The 16,622-nt window shown below is 34.2% G+C and overlaps 1 protein-coding gene across 1 annotated transcript; it reads left to right on the plus strand.

Annotated features, from left to right (window-relative positions):
• The first annotated feature begins 367 nt into the window (after positions 1-367).
• LOC102410145 (olfactory receptor 6C2-like) lies at positions 368-1,303 on the plus strand. The gene has a single exon (XM_006054320.4). It carries the CDS (start codon positions 368-370, stop codon positions 1,301-1,303), a length of 936 nt encoding a protein of 311 aa, XP_006054382.3.
• Positions 1,304-16,622: the final 15,319 nt, after the last annotated feature.

Consider the following 16,622-nt stretch of genomic DNA (forward strand, 5'->3'; position numbering starts at 1 on the left):
CAATTGAAGTTGGTATTTTTATAATTAATAGGTAAAAGTTAAAGAATAACCTTAGGAAAAAAAGTCCTAGTATTACAAAGTATTTTACCACTAGCTTTCATAACTTATGGATATACAGACTAAGCCAAAAATATTAGGAACAAAGATAAAACTATCTGATTGAAAGATGAGGCAAGAATGAAAATACAATAGCTATTAACATATATAAAATAAAATACTACTCATAGACAAGATATTCATTTCAAGACAGTCAAGTCAGTTTGCCTGTCATCTATAGCCAGTATTGAGCACTCATTTTGGCTTCATTACACTCTTTTCAAGTGTCTCTGAATTTTTCCTGATGACTGGGCAAAAGCAGAAATCCTTGATGAGAAACCACACAGTAACAACATTCATCCTGCTGGGACTGACTGATGACCCACGAATAAAAGTTCTAGCTTTCATCTTTCTTTTTTTCACCTACATGTTGAGTGTAGCTGGGAACCTGACCATTATCTTCCTCGCCCTCACAGATGGCCATCTCAGGACAGCCATGTACTTGTTTCTCCAAAATTTCTCTTTCTTGGAAATCTCATTCACAACTGCCTGTATTCCCAGATTTCTGTACAATATATCAACTGGTGACAAGGCCATTACCTATACTGCTTGTGCTGTTCAAGTATTTTTTACTTACCTTTTTGGGATAACGGAATTTTTTCTTCTAGCCACTATGTCCTTTGACCGCTATGTGGCCATCTGCAAACCCCTGCATTATGTGACCATCATGAATAACAGAGTTTGCCACAGGCTTATTATCAGCTGCTGGATGGCTGGTTTGTTGATCATCATTCCCCCACTTAGTCTGGGCCTCAATCTGGAATTCTGTGACTCTAATGTCATTGATCATTTTTTCTGTGATGCCGCTCCCCTTCTAAAGATATCATGCTCAGACACATGGTTCATAGAGAGAATAATTCTAGTGTGTGCTGTCTTGACTTTCATCATGACCCTCGTGTGTGTTGTTCTGTCCTACATGTATATCATTATGACAATTCTAAGATTATCTTCTTCTCAGCAAAGGAAAAAAGCCTTTTCAACCTGTTCTTCCCACATAGTTGTGGTTTCCATCACTTATGGCAGCTGCATCTTCATATATATCAAACCTTCAGCCAAGAAAGACATGGCTCTTAATAAAGGAGTTTCTCTTCTCATTTCTTCTATTTCACCAATGTTGAACCCATTTATTTATACTCTAAGAAATAAGCAAGTAAAGGAAGCCTTGCAGAACTTCATCAAAAATATTGAATTCTTCTTAAAGAAGTAAGAAAAAAAAGTAGTTCACTGGTCATAATGAAAGAATAAATATTTTTTCAACCTCACTAGTAAAATTTTAATCATAATCAAGCCTTCCCTTAATCCAAGTCTATGTCCCAACCACCAATGCTTAAGCAGCTGTTGACTGATTTTATGAAGACCTACAAGATCTTCTAGAATTAACAACAACAACAACAACAAAAAGATGTCTTTTTCATCACAGGGGATTAGAATACAAAAGTACAAAGTCAAGAGATACCTGCCTTGGAGGACAAAATTTCCTATGACAAAGGCTAACAGAGTTTCATAGAGAACACACTGGTTAGCACACACCCTTTTCCAACAACACAAGAGATGACTCTACACATGGACATCACAAAATTATCAAAGCTGAAATCATATTGATTATATTCTTTGCAACTAAAGATTGAAAAACCCTATACAGTCAGAAAAATAAGACATGGAGCTGACTATGGCTCAGATCATCAGCTCCTTATTGCAAAATACAGGCTTACATTGAAGAAAATAGGGGAAACCACTAGATCATTCAAGTTTGACCTAAATCAAATCCCTTATGACTATACAGTGGAGGTGATGAATAGATTCAGGGGATTAGATCTGGTACCCAAAATGCTTGAAGAACTATGGATAGAGATTCATAACATTGTACAGGAGGTGGTGACAAAAACTGTCCCAAAGGAAAAGAAATGCAAAATGGCAAAGTGGTTGTCTGAAGAGGTATTATAAATAGCTGAGAAAAGAAGAGAAGTGAAAGGCAAAGGAGAAATGGAAAAATATACCCAACTGAATGCAAAGTTCCAGAGAAGAGGGAGGAGAGATAAGAGAGCCCTCTTAATTGAAAAAGGCAAAGAAGTAGAGGAAAACAACAGAATGGGAAACACTAGAGATTTCTTTAAGAAAATTGGAGATGTCAAGGGCATATTTCATGCAAAGTTGGGCACAATAAAGGACAGAAATGGTAAGGACCTAACAAAAGCGTAAAAGATTAAGGGGTGGCAAAAATCCACAGAAGAACTCTGTGGATTTATGAGAAGAAAAGGTCTTAATTACCCAGATAATCATGATGGTGTGGTCACTTACCTAGAGCCAAACATCCTGGACTGTGAAGTCAAGTGTTCCTTAGGAAACGTTACTACAAACAAAGCTAGTGGAGTTGATGGAATTTCAGCCAAGCTTATTTAAATCCTAAAAGATGAGGGTGTTAAAGTGCTGCACTCAATATACCAGCAAATTTGGAAAACTGAGCAGTGACCACAGGACTGGAAAAGATCAGCTTTCATTCCAATCCCAAAGAAAGGCAATGTCAAAGAATGTTCAAACTACCGTACAGTCACACTCACTTCACAGGCTAGCAAGGTAATGCTCAAAATCCTTCAAGCTAGGTTTCAGCAGTTTGTGAACTGAGAACCTGCAGATGTACAATCTGGATTTAGAAAAGGCGAGGAACCAGAGATCAAACCGCCAAAGTCCATTAGATCATAGAAAAAGCAAGGGATTCCAGAAAAGCATCTACTTCTGCTTCTTTGACTACACTCAAGACTTTGACTCTGTGGATCACAACAAACTGGAAAATTCTGAAAGAGATAGGAATACCAGACCAGCTTACCTACCTCCTGAGAAACCTGTATGCACATCAAGAAGTAACAGTTAGAACTGGACATAGAACAGACTGATTCAAAACTGGGAAAGGAGTATGCCCAAGCTATATATTATCACCCTGCTTATTTAACTTTTATACAGAACACAATATGTGTAATGCTGGCCTGGACGAATCACGAGCGGGAATTAAGATTGCCAGGAGAAATATAAACAGCTACCAATACGCAAATGATACCACTCTAATGACAGAAAGCAAAGAGGAACTAAAAAACTTCTTGATGAGAGGAGAGTGAAAAAGATGGCTTAAAACTTAACATTCGAAAAACTAAGATCATGGCATCCAGTTCCATCACATTATGCCATATAGATAGTGAAAAAGTAGAAATAGTGACAGTGAATTTTATTTTCCTGGGCTCCCATATCACTGAAGACAGTGACTGCTGCCATGAAATGAAAATACACTTTCTCCTTTGAAGAAAAACTATGACAAACATAGTGTATTAAAAAACAGAGGCATCACTTTGCTGACAAAGGTTCATATAGTAATACATACAGTTTTTTCTGGTAGTCATGTGGATGTGAGGCTTGGACCCTGAAGAAGGGTCCAATAATTGGACCAAGGGTCCAAAGAATTGATGCTTTCGAATTGTGGTGCTAGAGAAGATTCTTGAGAGTACCTTGGACACCAAGGAGGTCACACCAGTCAATCCTAAAGGAAATCAACCCTTAATATTCGTTGGAAGGACTGATGCTGATGCTGAAGCTCCAATACTTTGGCCAGCTGATGCAAAAATCTGATTCATTGGAAAAAACCCTGCTGCTGGGAAAGATTGAGAGCAAGAGAAAAAAGGGATGACAGAGGATGAGATGGATGTATGATATCACTGATTCAATGGACATGACTTTGAGAAAGCTCCAGGAGTTAGTGAAGGACAGGGTAGCCTGGATTGCTGCAGTCTATAGGGTTGCAAAGTGTCAGACACGGCTTAGCAACTGAACAACAATAATCTCATTCAAGTTTTTTGTTTGTTTTTTAACATTTTGCAACCTCTTTAATTTTACTGATTGGGTACTATTTCAATTTGATTCCTCTGTTTCAAATTTGTTTAATAATTCCATCCATATGGATATGTTTATAACAATATTTGGGTTAAAAGTTGTAAGTAAGGCCTAATTCAGTAATTAAAAGCAAAAGTTTCAGTTGTTCAGTTGCTTAGTCATGTCCAACTCTTTGTGACCCAATGGACTGCATCATGCTAGGCTTCCCTGTCCTTCACTATCTCCCAGAATTTGCTCAAACTCCTGTCCATTGAGTCAGTGATGCCATCCAACCATGTCATCCTTTGTCACCCCCTTCTCCTCCTGCCCTCAGTCTTTCCCAGCATCAGGGTCTTTTGCAGAGAGTCAGGTCTTAGCAACAGATAGCCAAAGTATTGGAGTTTTAGCATTACCATCAGTCCTTCCAATGAATATTCAGGGTTGATTTCCTTTAGGATTGACTGGCATGCTCTCCTTGCTGTGCAAAGGACTCTGAAGAGTCTTCTCTAGCACCACAGTCTGAAAGCATCAGTTCTGTGGTGCTCAGTCTCCTTTATGGTCCAACTCTCACATCTGTACATGACTATGGAAAAAACTCTACAGATTTTTGTCAATGTGAATAATGACACTTCAAAATGTATCCAAACAAAATAAATGTAAATACAACTCAGAGATGGAATATAAGATCTTAATAGTTGTGTGGTTAAAAAATTCAGAAGTGACTCAATAACATGAAACTAAGTTGACCAATGGCACCCCACTCCAGTACTCTTGCCTGGAAAATCCCATGGACGGAGGAGCCTGGTAGGCTGCAGTCCGTGGGGTCGCTAAGAGTCGGACACAACTGAGCGACTTCACTTTCTCTTTTCACTTTCATGCATTGGAGAAAGAAATGGCAACCCAATCCAGTGTTCTTGCCTGGAGAATCCCAGGGATGGGGGAGCCTGGTGGGCTGCCGTCTATGGGGTCACACAGAGTCGGACACGACTAAGTGACTTAGCATAGCATAGCATAGCAAGATGACCAAACTGATATACAGTCAATGGAGTGCAGAATTATAATTCAATCTTCTGCTGCTGCTGCTGCTAAATTGCTTCAGTCTACCCAACCACAAATTCAGATCAGTTTAAAAAAAAAAAAAGAGAAACAGATTCTCTAATGTATTGAAAATTTGAACCTTGATTGTAAAGCATTGATGTGGCATTTTAAAGTCTATAAATCAGACATAAAATTTTTAATGTAAATATTTAAAATAAACAGTTTAAACTTAAATACCCAACTTCAATAAACTTAAAAATTTGAGACAAGTTAGAGCATACCTAACAAACAATAGGGCTTCCCAGATGGCTCAGTGGTAAAGAATCTGCCTGCCACTAAAGGAGACCCAGGAGATGTGGTTTAGATCTCTGGGTCAGGAAGATCCCCTGGAGTAGGAAATGACAACCAGCTCCAGTATTTTTTGCCTGGAAAGTTCCACGGACAGAGGAACCTGGTGGGCTCATCTACGGGATGGCAAAGAGTCAGCTAGAACTGAGCGACCGAACACAGCAAGCAATAACATGGTAAATATCTATAGAAAGCACACAGTTATAAAGTTTGTATGTCTAAGACATTTGTATGTATAAATTTGTACTTGACAGTAATTTATGTACTTACTAATCTTTGATAATAACATTTTTCAAAGTAGATTAAAAATAAAGTGGAATACTCATTTTAAGCAATTAGAAAAACTATACAATGAAACAAAGTAGAGTGAACAATGAAAGATTAAGATAAAAAGCAAAAGCAATTAAGTGTTAAATTTAAGGCAAGTAATTCAGAGATTGATTCTCTGTAAAAATTAAGGAAAAATAATCTTACATACCCAAATACAGAGAAAAAAGACAGAAATTAATATATTTGAGGTTAAGAATTAGAAACAAGATATAAATATCAATACATGGGAGATTCAAATATATATAAACACATACTTCATTCAATTTTACAATAAATTTTACAGAAACACTGAAAGATTAAAAACTTCTTGGTAAAATATGAAAAAAGGAATTATGTATTTAAATACAGCAAAACTCATATAATTTATTGGATAAGTGAAAATTTCAGACTGTAAAGTGGAAAGAGAATAATTTTAAAAAAATTCTCACTAACTTAATAAATTTTCTAAATAATTTCAGCCTAAATAAATCCATTCCATTCCATAAAAAAATTTTAACTTCATTTAAGTGTATAATAAAAGTTTTCTCTATAAATATCTGTAAGTACATGTTAGGAACATATTAAAAGAAAAAAGAACAAGACCAACTAGAGTTTAATCTAAAAAAAAAGCTATGCCTCAGTCAAATCTATCCATATACTTTATCATATCCATTTTTAATGATACACATCAGAAGAGTAGATAAATAGATGGTGAAAATCTTTCATAAAATTTAATAATTAAAAATTTACAATTAAATGAGAACATGGTAAAATAATTAATAAAACTATTTATAAAAAATAAAATTTATTTTACAGAATAAATTGCTGATAGACTACGAATAGACTGAGGCTTCCCTAGTGGCTCAATTGTTAAAGAAACTGCCTGCAACGCAGGAGACCCAGGTTCAATCCCTGGGTTGGGAAGATCCCCTGGAAAAGGAATTGGCAACTCACTCCAGTACTCTTGCCTGGAGAATTCCATGGATAGAGGAGCGGGACAGTTTATAGTCCATGGGATCGCAAAATGTCAGACACAACTGTGCGACTTTCTTTTTTTTCTTTCAGACTATGAATATAAAGCAAGGACCAAACATGGATGCCTAATTTCATCACACAATGAGGACCGGCAGTGAGACAGCCAGGGCACCCGGCATGTCATCTGGCTACATTGAGTGGCTGAAGGTCATGTCCCTGATAGTTAGGGCCTGGCAAAATGTGGTCCACTGGAGACGGGAATGGCAAACCACTTCAGTATTCTTACCTTGAGAACCTCATGAACAGTATGAAAAGGCAAAAAGATATAACACTGAAAGATGAACCCCCCAGGTAGGTAGGTGTCCAATATACTACTGGGGAAGAGCAGAGAAATGACTACAGAAAGAATGAAGAGGCTGAGCCAAAGTGGGAAAGAAGCCCAGTCATAACAAACACTCTCTTCCAACAACATAAGAGATGACAACAATAATTTCATCCTTGTTATTCAACATTGTTTTATGGTCTTGAAACATCATAAGAAAATAGACAAACTATAAAGAGAATTCGATATAAATGCTAAGCAGAAGATATAAAATATCACTTTTAACAATTTAAATATGCATATTTTATGCATCATTAACCTGAATATAAAATTTTATAATGTATGATAGCTTATCATTGACATCATAATATATTTAATTGGCAGCATTTTTTTCTGTATAGCAGTAAAATAAACCATGTCTGTGAATTAATGTTGTTTTAAGCTCATATAAAGAGGTACATAATAAAAGAAAAAATATCATATATTAACACATATATATGAAATCTAGAAAAATGTTACTGATGAACATATTTGTAACTCAAGACATAGATAATGGACTTGTGGACACAATGAGGGAAAGAGAGGATAGGATGAATTGAGAGAGTAGCACTGACATATACACTACCAGGTGTAAAATATTAATAGATAGCTAGTGGGAAACTGTTGTGCAGCACACGGTGCTCAACTCTGTTCTGTGATGACCTGGACGGGTGGGAATACGGTACGGGAGGGAGGCTCAAGTGGGGAGGAATATATGTATGTTTATAGCTGATTCATATTGTTCTTCAGCAGAAACTAATACAACATTGCAAAGCAACTATTCTCCAATTAAAAAAAAAATTAAAAAGAAGTACACACTCTTCCACTAACGTTATTGAAAGAGGTATAAATTCAAGAAACTTATAGAGAAATAATAGGATTTAGACGAGAATTTAAGATGGATAAGGATTTTTTTTTAAAAAATCAGTGGTATATTTTGTATAAGAATAAATATTTAAAAAGCATAATAAGAAACCAATTTCAATCAAAACAATAAAGAAAGGATGCCATTAAGGAATAAAGCAGGTTTCTAAATGAGGAAAGAGACACAATCAATTTAAAGATATATGAAACGAGTTGCCAGTCCGGGTTCGATGCACGATACTGGATGCTTGGGGCTGGTGCACTGGGACGACCCAGAGGGATGGAATGGGGAGGGAGGAGGGAGGAGGGTTCAGGATGGCGAACACATGTATACCTGTGGCGGATTCATTTTGATATTTGGCAAAACTAATACAGTTATGTAAAATTTAAAAATAAAATAAAATTAAAAAAATAAATAAATAAAATTAAAAAAATAAAGATATACAATTATGGAAACACATAATTTTTAAAGTTATGTTATTCTTGGCTGCAAAGCAACACACCAAAAGTGTAAATATTCACCTAAAACTAACATATAGAATTTAATATAATTATCATTAAAATTCCAACAGTTATGCCATTCATCACATAAAATTATTTGTAGATGTGCCTGGAAGACTAAAACTCACAAACTTCCCACTAATGTATAAGTAAGAGCCATTGAAATAAATTTAAATTGTGTATTTGCCTAGAAATAATTAATGCATAGAACAAAAATATAAAAATGGTTTTGTGTAAATAAACTAATGTATTCAATTACAAAAATGAAGTTGGAGTTCAGTATGAAAAGAATTAATGAATGAATGTTGTGACTAAAACTTATTCTTCTGCAAGTAAATATGTTAGACCTATTTTTCACAACATAAACAATGGATTCAATGACTTAGATATTACTTATTGATCTGCTAGTAGATTGGTAGGTTGATTGATGAATGATATAGACACACATGTTCAGTGTGCATATGAATTTCTCATAAAAAATATTTAATAGTGTGGTTAAGACATCACAATGAAAAAATAAAAAAAAGAACATTAAAATAAAGGAAAGAGATGTCATACTTTTGAAAATACTCAATTTAAAACATTATAATACACAATGTACTATGTCAATTTATCCCAATCAAACTGAGGAAAAAAATCTCTTTTCTAACCTAGAGGTAATACAGCAAACAAATGCATAGAAAAAATTGTTTATCTTTCAGAGTAATCAAGGAACTGCAAGAGAAAAAGTTTTAAAATAGCTTTTTATATCTACTGCAACAGCAAAATTATAGCTTTTTATTACAGTAACTGTCAATGTTGAAATGAAACTATGTATTCATCAGTTCAGTTCAGTTCAGTCGCTCAGTCGTGTCCGACTCTTTGCCACCCCATGAATCGCAGCACACCAGGCCTCCCTGTCCATCACAAACTCCTGGAGTTCACTCAGACTCACGTCCATTGAGTCAGTGATGCCATCCAGCCATCTCATCCTCTGTCATCCCCTTCTCCTTCTGCCCCCAATCCCTCCCAGCATCAGAGTCTTTTCCAATGAGTCAACTCTTCACATGAGGTGGCCAAAGTACTGGAGTTTCAGCTTCAGCATCATTGCTTCCAAAGAAATCCCAGGACTGATCTCCTTCAGAATGGACTGGTTGGATCTTCTTGCAGTAGATCACAATTATTAATGCAATACTTTTAGAAAAGAATATGGCAATAAAGAACAGTAGCCATAAATATATTTTAAGTAAAAATAAAATATTTTATAAGTAAAATTATACCATAAACTAAGTTTAAAAAAAAGCATATGCTAGATTAATATCTAAATTATAAGAGAGCTCTTACATATACAAACAGAATGTATAAGTAATTAAATAAAGAATAGGGTTCAGGATGGGGAACATGTATACCTGTGGCGGATTCATTTCGATATTTGGCAAAACTAATACAATATTGTAAAGTTTAAAAATAAAATAAAATTAAAAAAAAGAATAGGAATACATAATTGCCTATGGGTAAATCAAATTTAGAGGCAAATAGTAAAGTAAAAAAAGTAATAATAATAATTAAAAAAATAAAAAAATAAATATATGGAAATTTGTTTAAACTCATTCACAGTCCAATACAAAATTAAGCGACACTGAGATACTGGGGATGTTGAAAAGAGTTCTTAACCTCTTTCTTTTTTTTTTTTTTTTAATTATTTTTTATTTATTTATTTATTTTTTAACTTTACAATATTGTATTGGTTTTACCTCTTTCTTATTACAACCATTGGGAAATGACTACTCTCACAGTGTCTATCGAAATGTAAGTTACTATGTAAATGCGATTTGTTGATAATTGTAAACAAAATGTAATTGTAAATGAAATATAAATTACAATATTGCATTACTATATTTACTTAAGCTGCTAAAGGAAACAAACTAGTCCATAGTGACAATTTATCAGTGGTTGCCTGAGGAGTAGGGAGGTGCAGGAAGACTAGGGCACAGGAGATAATAAAAATCCATCAACACTTAGGGGTGATAGACATGTTCACTTTTTTATTATGTAAATGTTTTCACTGGAGTGCACATATGTCAAAACTTTAAAAATGTGCAGTTTATTGTATTATGGTTTTCCTTCGATAAAGCTCTTAAGAGAAATAAGAAAATGAACAGAATAACCTGATACTTGTCATCCTCTTTTCTCCAAGGACACTAGAGCCAAAACACTTTTTTCTATTTTGCTTTTGCAAAATAAAATTACTCCAAAGATTCATTAATGACTTTTCAGCACAAGTCATCAAGGACCTTTTTTAAAGGCATTTATTTGCAAGGAGAACAAATTTAAAAAGAAGAAAAAAAAGGCGAGGCTGATATTATTCAAACCTTTGCCTCTGTTCAAAGATACTGAAATACCAGCTCTTGCAAAAGAGGAGGGAGTCTAAGGCATTCCACTGCCATTAGGATCATTTTTTCCCCACCTTTTAAAAGTTAATCTATATACAAAACTATTTCTTAGGCTTTTCCCAGGAAAGTCAAACCAATTTTTAGAGACAGCAGTTTCAGAAAGCTTTCTATATGTTCAAACACCCTGTGAGAGTGATAAACAATGCATGAGCCAAGCGGAAGTTTCTATGAAAATCTTCATCGAACTTTCCATTTTCAATTAAATGCCTTTAGGAATTTTAATCAACTTAAGGAAGTTATGATTGACACAAAAGTAAGTGTGATGTTTGCATCATTTGTAATATTTCTGTTTGGTTAATTTCAGTTGAAATTTTCTCAGACAAAAAGGAAATTCATGTGCTTGCATTAACCTAAGATCTATGAGCTATAATTTCTGTACTTTACAAAGTCTTCAAAAATATGTATTAAATATCTTAATAGAAATAGGCAGATATATAAATGAAAATCCAAATATAGTATATATGCAGAAATAACATCAGCTATACCATCAATCTCATGTTGGAAAATATACGTAAGTGTGTGTGGTGTGTCTGTGTACTTCTTCCTTCATCACACTAAGAGATTAGTTGCAGTAACATCACTCATTGGAAATCCCTCCTTTTGAATATTTATTGAAAGATAAATGAACCAAAATGTTTATTGTATGTCAATGTCAATTAGCTTATGGAATTATCTTTTTTTTTTATTTTTTTATAGTCTGCCTTTCTTGATTATCCATTTTAAATAATCAGTGTGTACATGTCAACCCTAAAATCCCAATTATTCCCTCCCCCTGCCATCATTTCCATCTGGGATGGTAAATTCATTCTCTAAGTCTATGAGGTATGTCTTATAAGACTATTTCAAAAAAATACAGTTTTTGAACATTGAATGTCCATACCACATTGAAGAAGGATACATAATGATACATATGTAGCCTCAGAGATTAAAAAAAAAAAAAAAAAGGATGACAAGAAGTAGATAGATGGCAATAATCATTCCCTACTACTTCTGAATTAAATCTAATATATATGTTGTATACGACCCAAATTCTATGGGAGGGTCCTAGTTTTCAAAACTATGAGCCTAGATCAGCACTTCACCCCCATACTGGTGGCTGCCAACACATGGATTTAATGTTATGAATTGGACAAACCATCAGATACAGCTCTTCTCCTACCTCAGTATGAATAAAATGCAACTTAAAAACAATGAAGAGAAACTCTTCAAAGGCACATAAACTATTATTTCAAAGGGAAATTTTTTCACTCATTGATGTAGTATTACAATCTTTGAGACACTTATTCTAAATTGAAAATGATCAATTACCACACTTCAGTAATTAAGTCAGGATGCCTGAAAAAATAACGATGCAGTAGCTTTTAGTATAAACTCAGCATCAATAAAACCCTTGATTTCTGGAATTAACATTGCATTTCTAGATAACTGAGCATAGAAACACAGAATCAATGAAAATACAATTATTTATTTGAAAAACCAGGGTTAGAGGCGAATGACCCTACAGCTTTTCCCACAGTTGCAAATATCACAGTACATGTAAATTAATTTTTTTAAATAGCTCTTCTATAAAAAGGAAAAGCAAAATAACCAGAAAATGTCTGGCTATAAACTGTTATACAAAAAATTGAATAAAAATATTGAGTATCAGAATTTTAGCCCAAATATGAAGAAACACTTTTGTTGTTTTGTTGTTGTGCTTGTTAAATCTAGACACATAAATTTATTAAGAAAATAGTCTTAGGCATTGACAATATATGTGAGACTACATTAGTTGTTGTTGCTATAGGGGTGAGGAAGTTACGATCCCAGCAAACATATTCTCTAGCTAAGTACTAATATAATGGCAAGTTTTGCTGTTCGTGGGAACACAGAAGTAGGTATGTAGGATAAGGCATCTAGCAGAATTGCACAAAACTTTTCAGAGGAAGTTTTACTTCAACTGAAAATCAATTATTAGGTCTACTCAGTTAAGTTGCTGAAAATAGGACAGAGTATATAAGTACTTACAATAATACCATGCACAGATTGGGTGGTTAATAAATGGAATCTGTGAGTACACAGGAAGGGTGATGAAAGTGACAAACCATGTGCATGATCATGACCTGTGATTTAGTCACACTGAAATCGACATGAATGGTTTGGTAGTAGGTTCAATACAGATGTGGATATGCTTGGTGTTCAAGCCAATATATTAAGTCAGAAAAAATCCATTAGTACAAGTAGAAACATGTGTTTATTAACTGAAAAATGTTATATAAAATTATAGCAATTGTGGAGAAAAAAGAGAGAGGTATGCAATCAGAAGTGAAGAGGATTTAAATATGCCCAAGCAATCAAAACAAACAGATAATACAGGAAAATCACGTGTAATTTTAAAGTTCCTTTATCAAAGCACTTCTTTTTTGTTTGTAGATTTTTAAATTAAATTTATTTGTCTTAATTGGAGGTTAATTACTTTACAATGTTGTATTGGTTTTGCCATACATTAACATGAATCCGCCACGGGTGTACACGTGCTCCCCATCCTGAACCCCCTTCCTACCTCCCTCCCCATACCATCCCTCTGGGTCTGCTTTTAAAAATATAATAAAATTGTGTTTAAAATGCTGTATGCTGCACAACAGTTTGCACAATGATACTGTTGTTCATGGGAGAAAACACACTTATCCACAACAGGAAAACCAAATTAAAAAAAAAAAAATGAGAACTCTTATTATAAAGCTGGCACAGAGATTCCATATTCTGGTCAAGACTCTAGAGGGAGCCCAAATTGCAAATCATGTGTTAGTATTTTTGGGGCTTCCCAGGTGGTTCAGTGGGTAAAGAATACCCCTACAATGCAGAAGACTCAGGAGGGGCAAGTTCGATCCCTGGGTCAGGAAGATCCCCTGGAGGAGGACCTGGCAACCCACTCTAGTATTCTTGCCTGGAGAATCCCATGGGCAGAGAAGTCTGGTGGGCAACAGTCCCTAGGGTCGCAAAGAGCTGGACACAACTGAAGAGACTGAGCATTCACGTTTTAGTATTTTGACAAGAATGGAATTGTTAAGCAAATGCACACTTTAATGATGTGTTGTTTCTTTCACTTAACTCTTAATATGGAAGATTTAGGGGAGTCAAATGACATTTTCCTACTCATGAAATTACACTACTTTAGCAATGTATTCAATCATATGCATATTGTTTTTTAGTAGTTTCATTCTTTTACAAGTGGTTGACCAGTTTTCCCAGCACCACTTGTTAAAAAGATTATCTTTAATCCATTGTATATTCTTGCCTCCTTTGTCAAAGATAAGGTGTCCATATTGCATGGATTTATCTCTGGGCTTTCTATTTTGTTCCATTGATCTATATTTCTGTCTTTGTGCCAGTACCATACTGTCTTGATGACTGTGGCTTTGTAGTAGAGCCTGAAGTCAGACAGGTTGATTCCTCCAGTTCCATTCTTCTTAAGATTGCTTTGGCTATTCAAGGTTTTTTGTATTTCCATAGGGTACTGGATGCTTGGGGCTGGTGCACTGGGACGACCCAGAAAGATGGTACGGGGAGGGAGGAGGGAGGAGGGTTCAGGATGGGGAACACGTGTATACCTGTGGTGGATTCATGTTGATTTATGGCAAAACCAATACAATATTGTAAAGTTAAAAAATAAAAAGAAAATCTCATGCTCAGACACATGGTTGAAGGAACAGATGGTTATAATCTGTGCTGTGCTGACCCTATAATATGACTCTTATTTGTGTAGTTCTGTCATATGCTTGCATCGACAAGACAATTTTGAGATTCCTTTCCGCTCAGCAAAGGAAAAAGCCCTTTTTGACCTGTTCTTCTCACATGAGAGTGGTTACCATCACCTATGGCACATGCATTTTCATCTACATGAATCCTATAGCAAAGGAAGAAGTGATCATTAAAAAAGTGGTTTCACTCCTCATTTTTTCTGTTTCATCTACGTTGAACTCATTTATTTATACCTTGAGAAACAACCAAGTTAAGAAAGCCTTTAAGGACTCAATGAAAAGAATTGCCTTTCTCTCATCTAAGTATGAAAAAATATTTTTAAAATATCATCTCAAGAGGGTAGGAAGGAGACTTTTTTGAAGCTTATAATTTACTATTAGCAAAATACATATTATTACACTGAACACACATATATATTAGATAAAATTTAATATTCTTTTGAAACTATGGTAAAAGTTGTCAATAGAATGTATCAGAAATAATGATTTAACTGGTTAGAGCAATAATCTATAAAAACATGTGGATAATCAGGAGAATATAGGCAGGCATATGGGAGCAGAGGTTGCGCTATAGATCACAGAGACTTAAGGCTGAAGTCTCAGGATTACTGCAGTAAGAGCACTTGTGACACAATAGATGCACATTTAATGAAAGTTTGAATTAGTAAATCGTACTTATTTTCATGGAAAGATTACATTTTTTCCTGAGAAGTATTATCTGCAGCTTACACAGCTGTGAGTCAAGGGAAAAACATTCCCCAGTATATTTGAACCTGTGCCAATATCTAACACCAATTAAGCTTTTATAGTCCAGATTCTATCATAATAATCTAAATGATTAGATACAACAAGTTGAAAATCCACACAAATGTAATTCCTTGGAAATTATAGCTTTTACACCAAATCAACTAATTACTATCGGGAAAGCAATGAAATACAGATATAACATCACAAATTTGGAACACTGAAAAAGCTATGGTCAAGAGGAATTCTGTTAACTTAAATTATTCATTATTTACAAAAATGCAAACTAGCCCCAAAGAGGGGAATTTGTACTCACCTGAATAAAATGAAAAAAATGAAGAATTTACAAAAGTAAATGGAAAATGTAACTTACTATGGGTAGAAAATGAAGTCAGTTAAGTAAGCTAAAGAGAGTAAAAACCACTTCTTTGAAAAGTCCAACAGCATAGGTAAATCCCACTCCAATGAATGTCATGAGTGAAAAACAAATAATCGGTATGTTATTGGGAGATCTGGGACAAACAATAACATAAGAAAACACAATAATTAGGAAAAATATGAGGGAGAATAAATAAATGATTGCATTTGATTGATTTCAAAGTCTTATTCAAATTTTGCTTTTCTGAAATGGAGGTATTATATGTCATTCAACAAATGATATCAATCATGGTTCAGTTTAATCAGCAACATTTTGTTTTCAGTAGTAATACACAATAAAATTGTATTCTTAAAGTGATGTCTTAAAATTGATGAAATTTGATATTTAAAAAAAAAAATCTCTAGGAAATTCTTACATATTCAGAAAACTCAAGAAACTCTAACAGGGAAATAGTGCAATTAATGAGGGAATTTGGTTTCTAGATGAAAAAATGGAAAATATTTAAAAATCAGTAGACAATCATAGCAATAAGCAATGGGAAATTTGTAATATGAGCATGTACATGTGTATTTATGTATTTTGGAATAAGCAATCTATAAGTAATTATAGATTATGTATTGTAGAATCACATATTACTTTATTTGTGTACAGCCATTAAGCAAGTAGAACATTGAAACAAGACAATTTTAATACAGGATATCTGAAGCAGAAACTAAATGATGCAATCAGAAAGAAGAATGGATAGAACAAGACAAAAAAATAAAAATGAAACATTGATCATAAAATCACATGAAATATGAGTTTCAGTAAATATATATACGTATATTTGAGTATAAAGAAACTTTTTTAAAATACATTTAATTCTACAATTGAATGATAGATAATTAAATATCTGTTGCCAAGTGAAAGAAATGAAGTTGCAGTCTATTTTGTTAATATTAGTTCAATAAAAATACAAATGTGAAAAGATCAACTCTTTG

Source organism: Bubalus bubalis, chromosome 4 (assembly GCF_019923935.1).
Source record: "Bubalus bubalis isolate 160015118507 breed Murrah chromosome 4, NDDB_SH_1, whole genome shotgun sequence".
Taxonomy (NCBI): Eukaryota; Metazoa; Chordata; class Mammalia; order Artiodactyla; family Bovidae; genus Bubalus; species Bubalus bubalis.

Excerpts from the sequence above, each read along its gene's own strand:
- LOC102410145 (XM_006054320.4), top strand. The coding sequence starts at position 368 with ATGAGAAACCACACAGTAACAACATTCATCCTGCTGGGACTGACTGAT.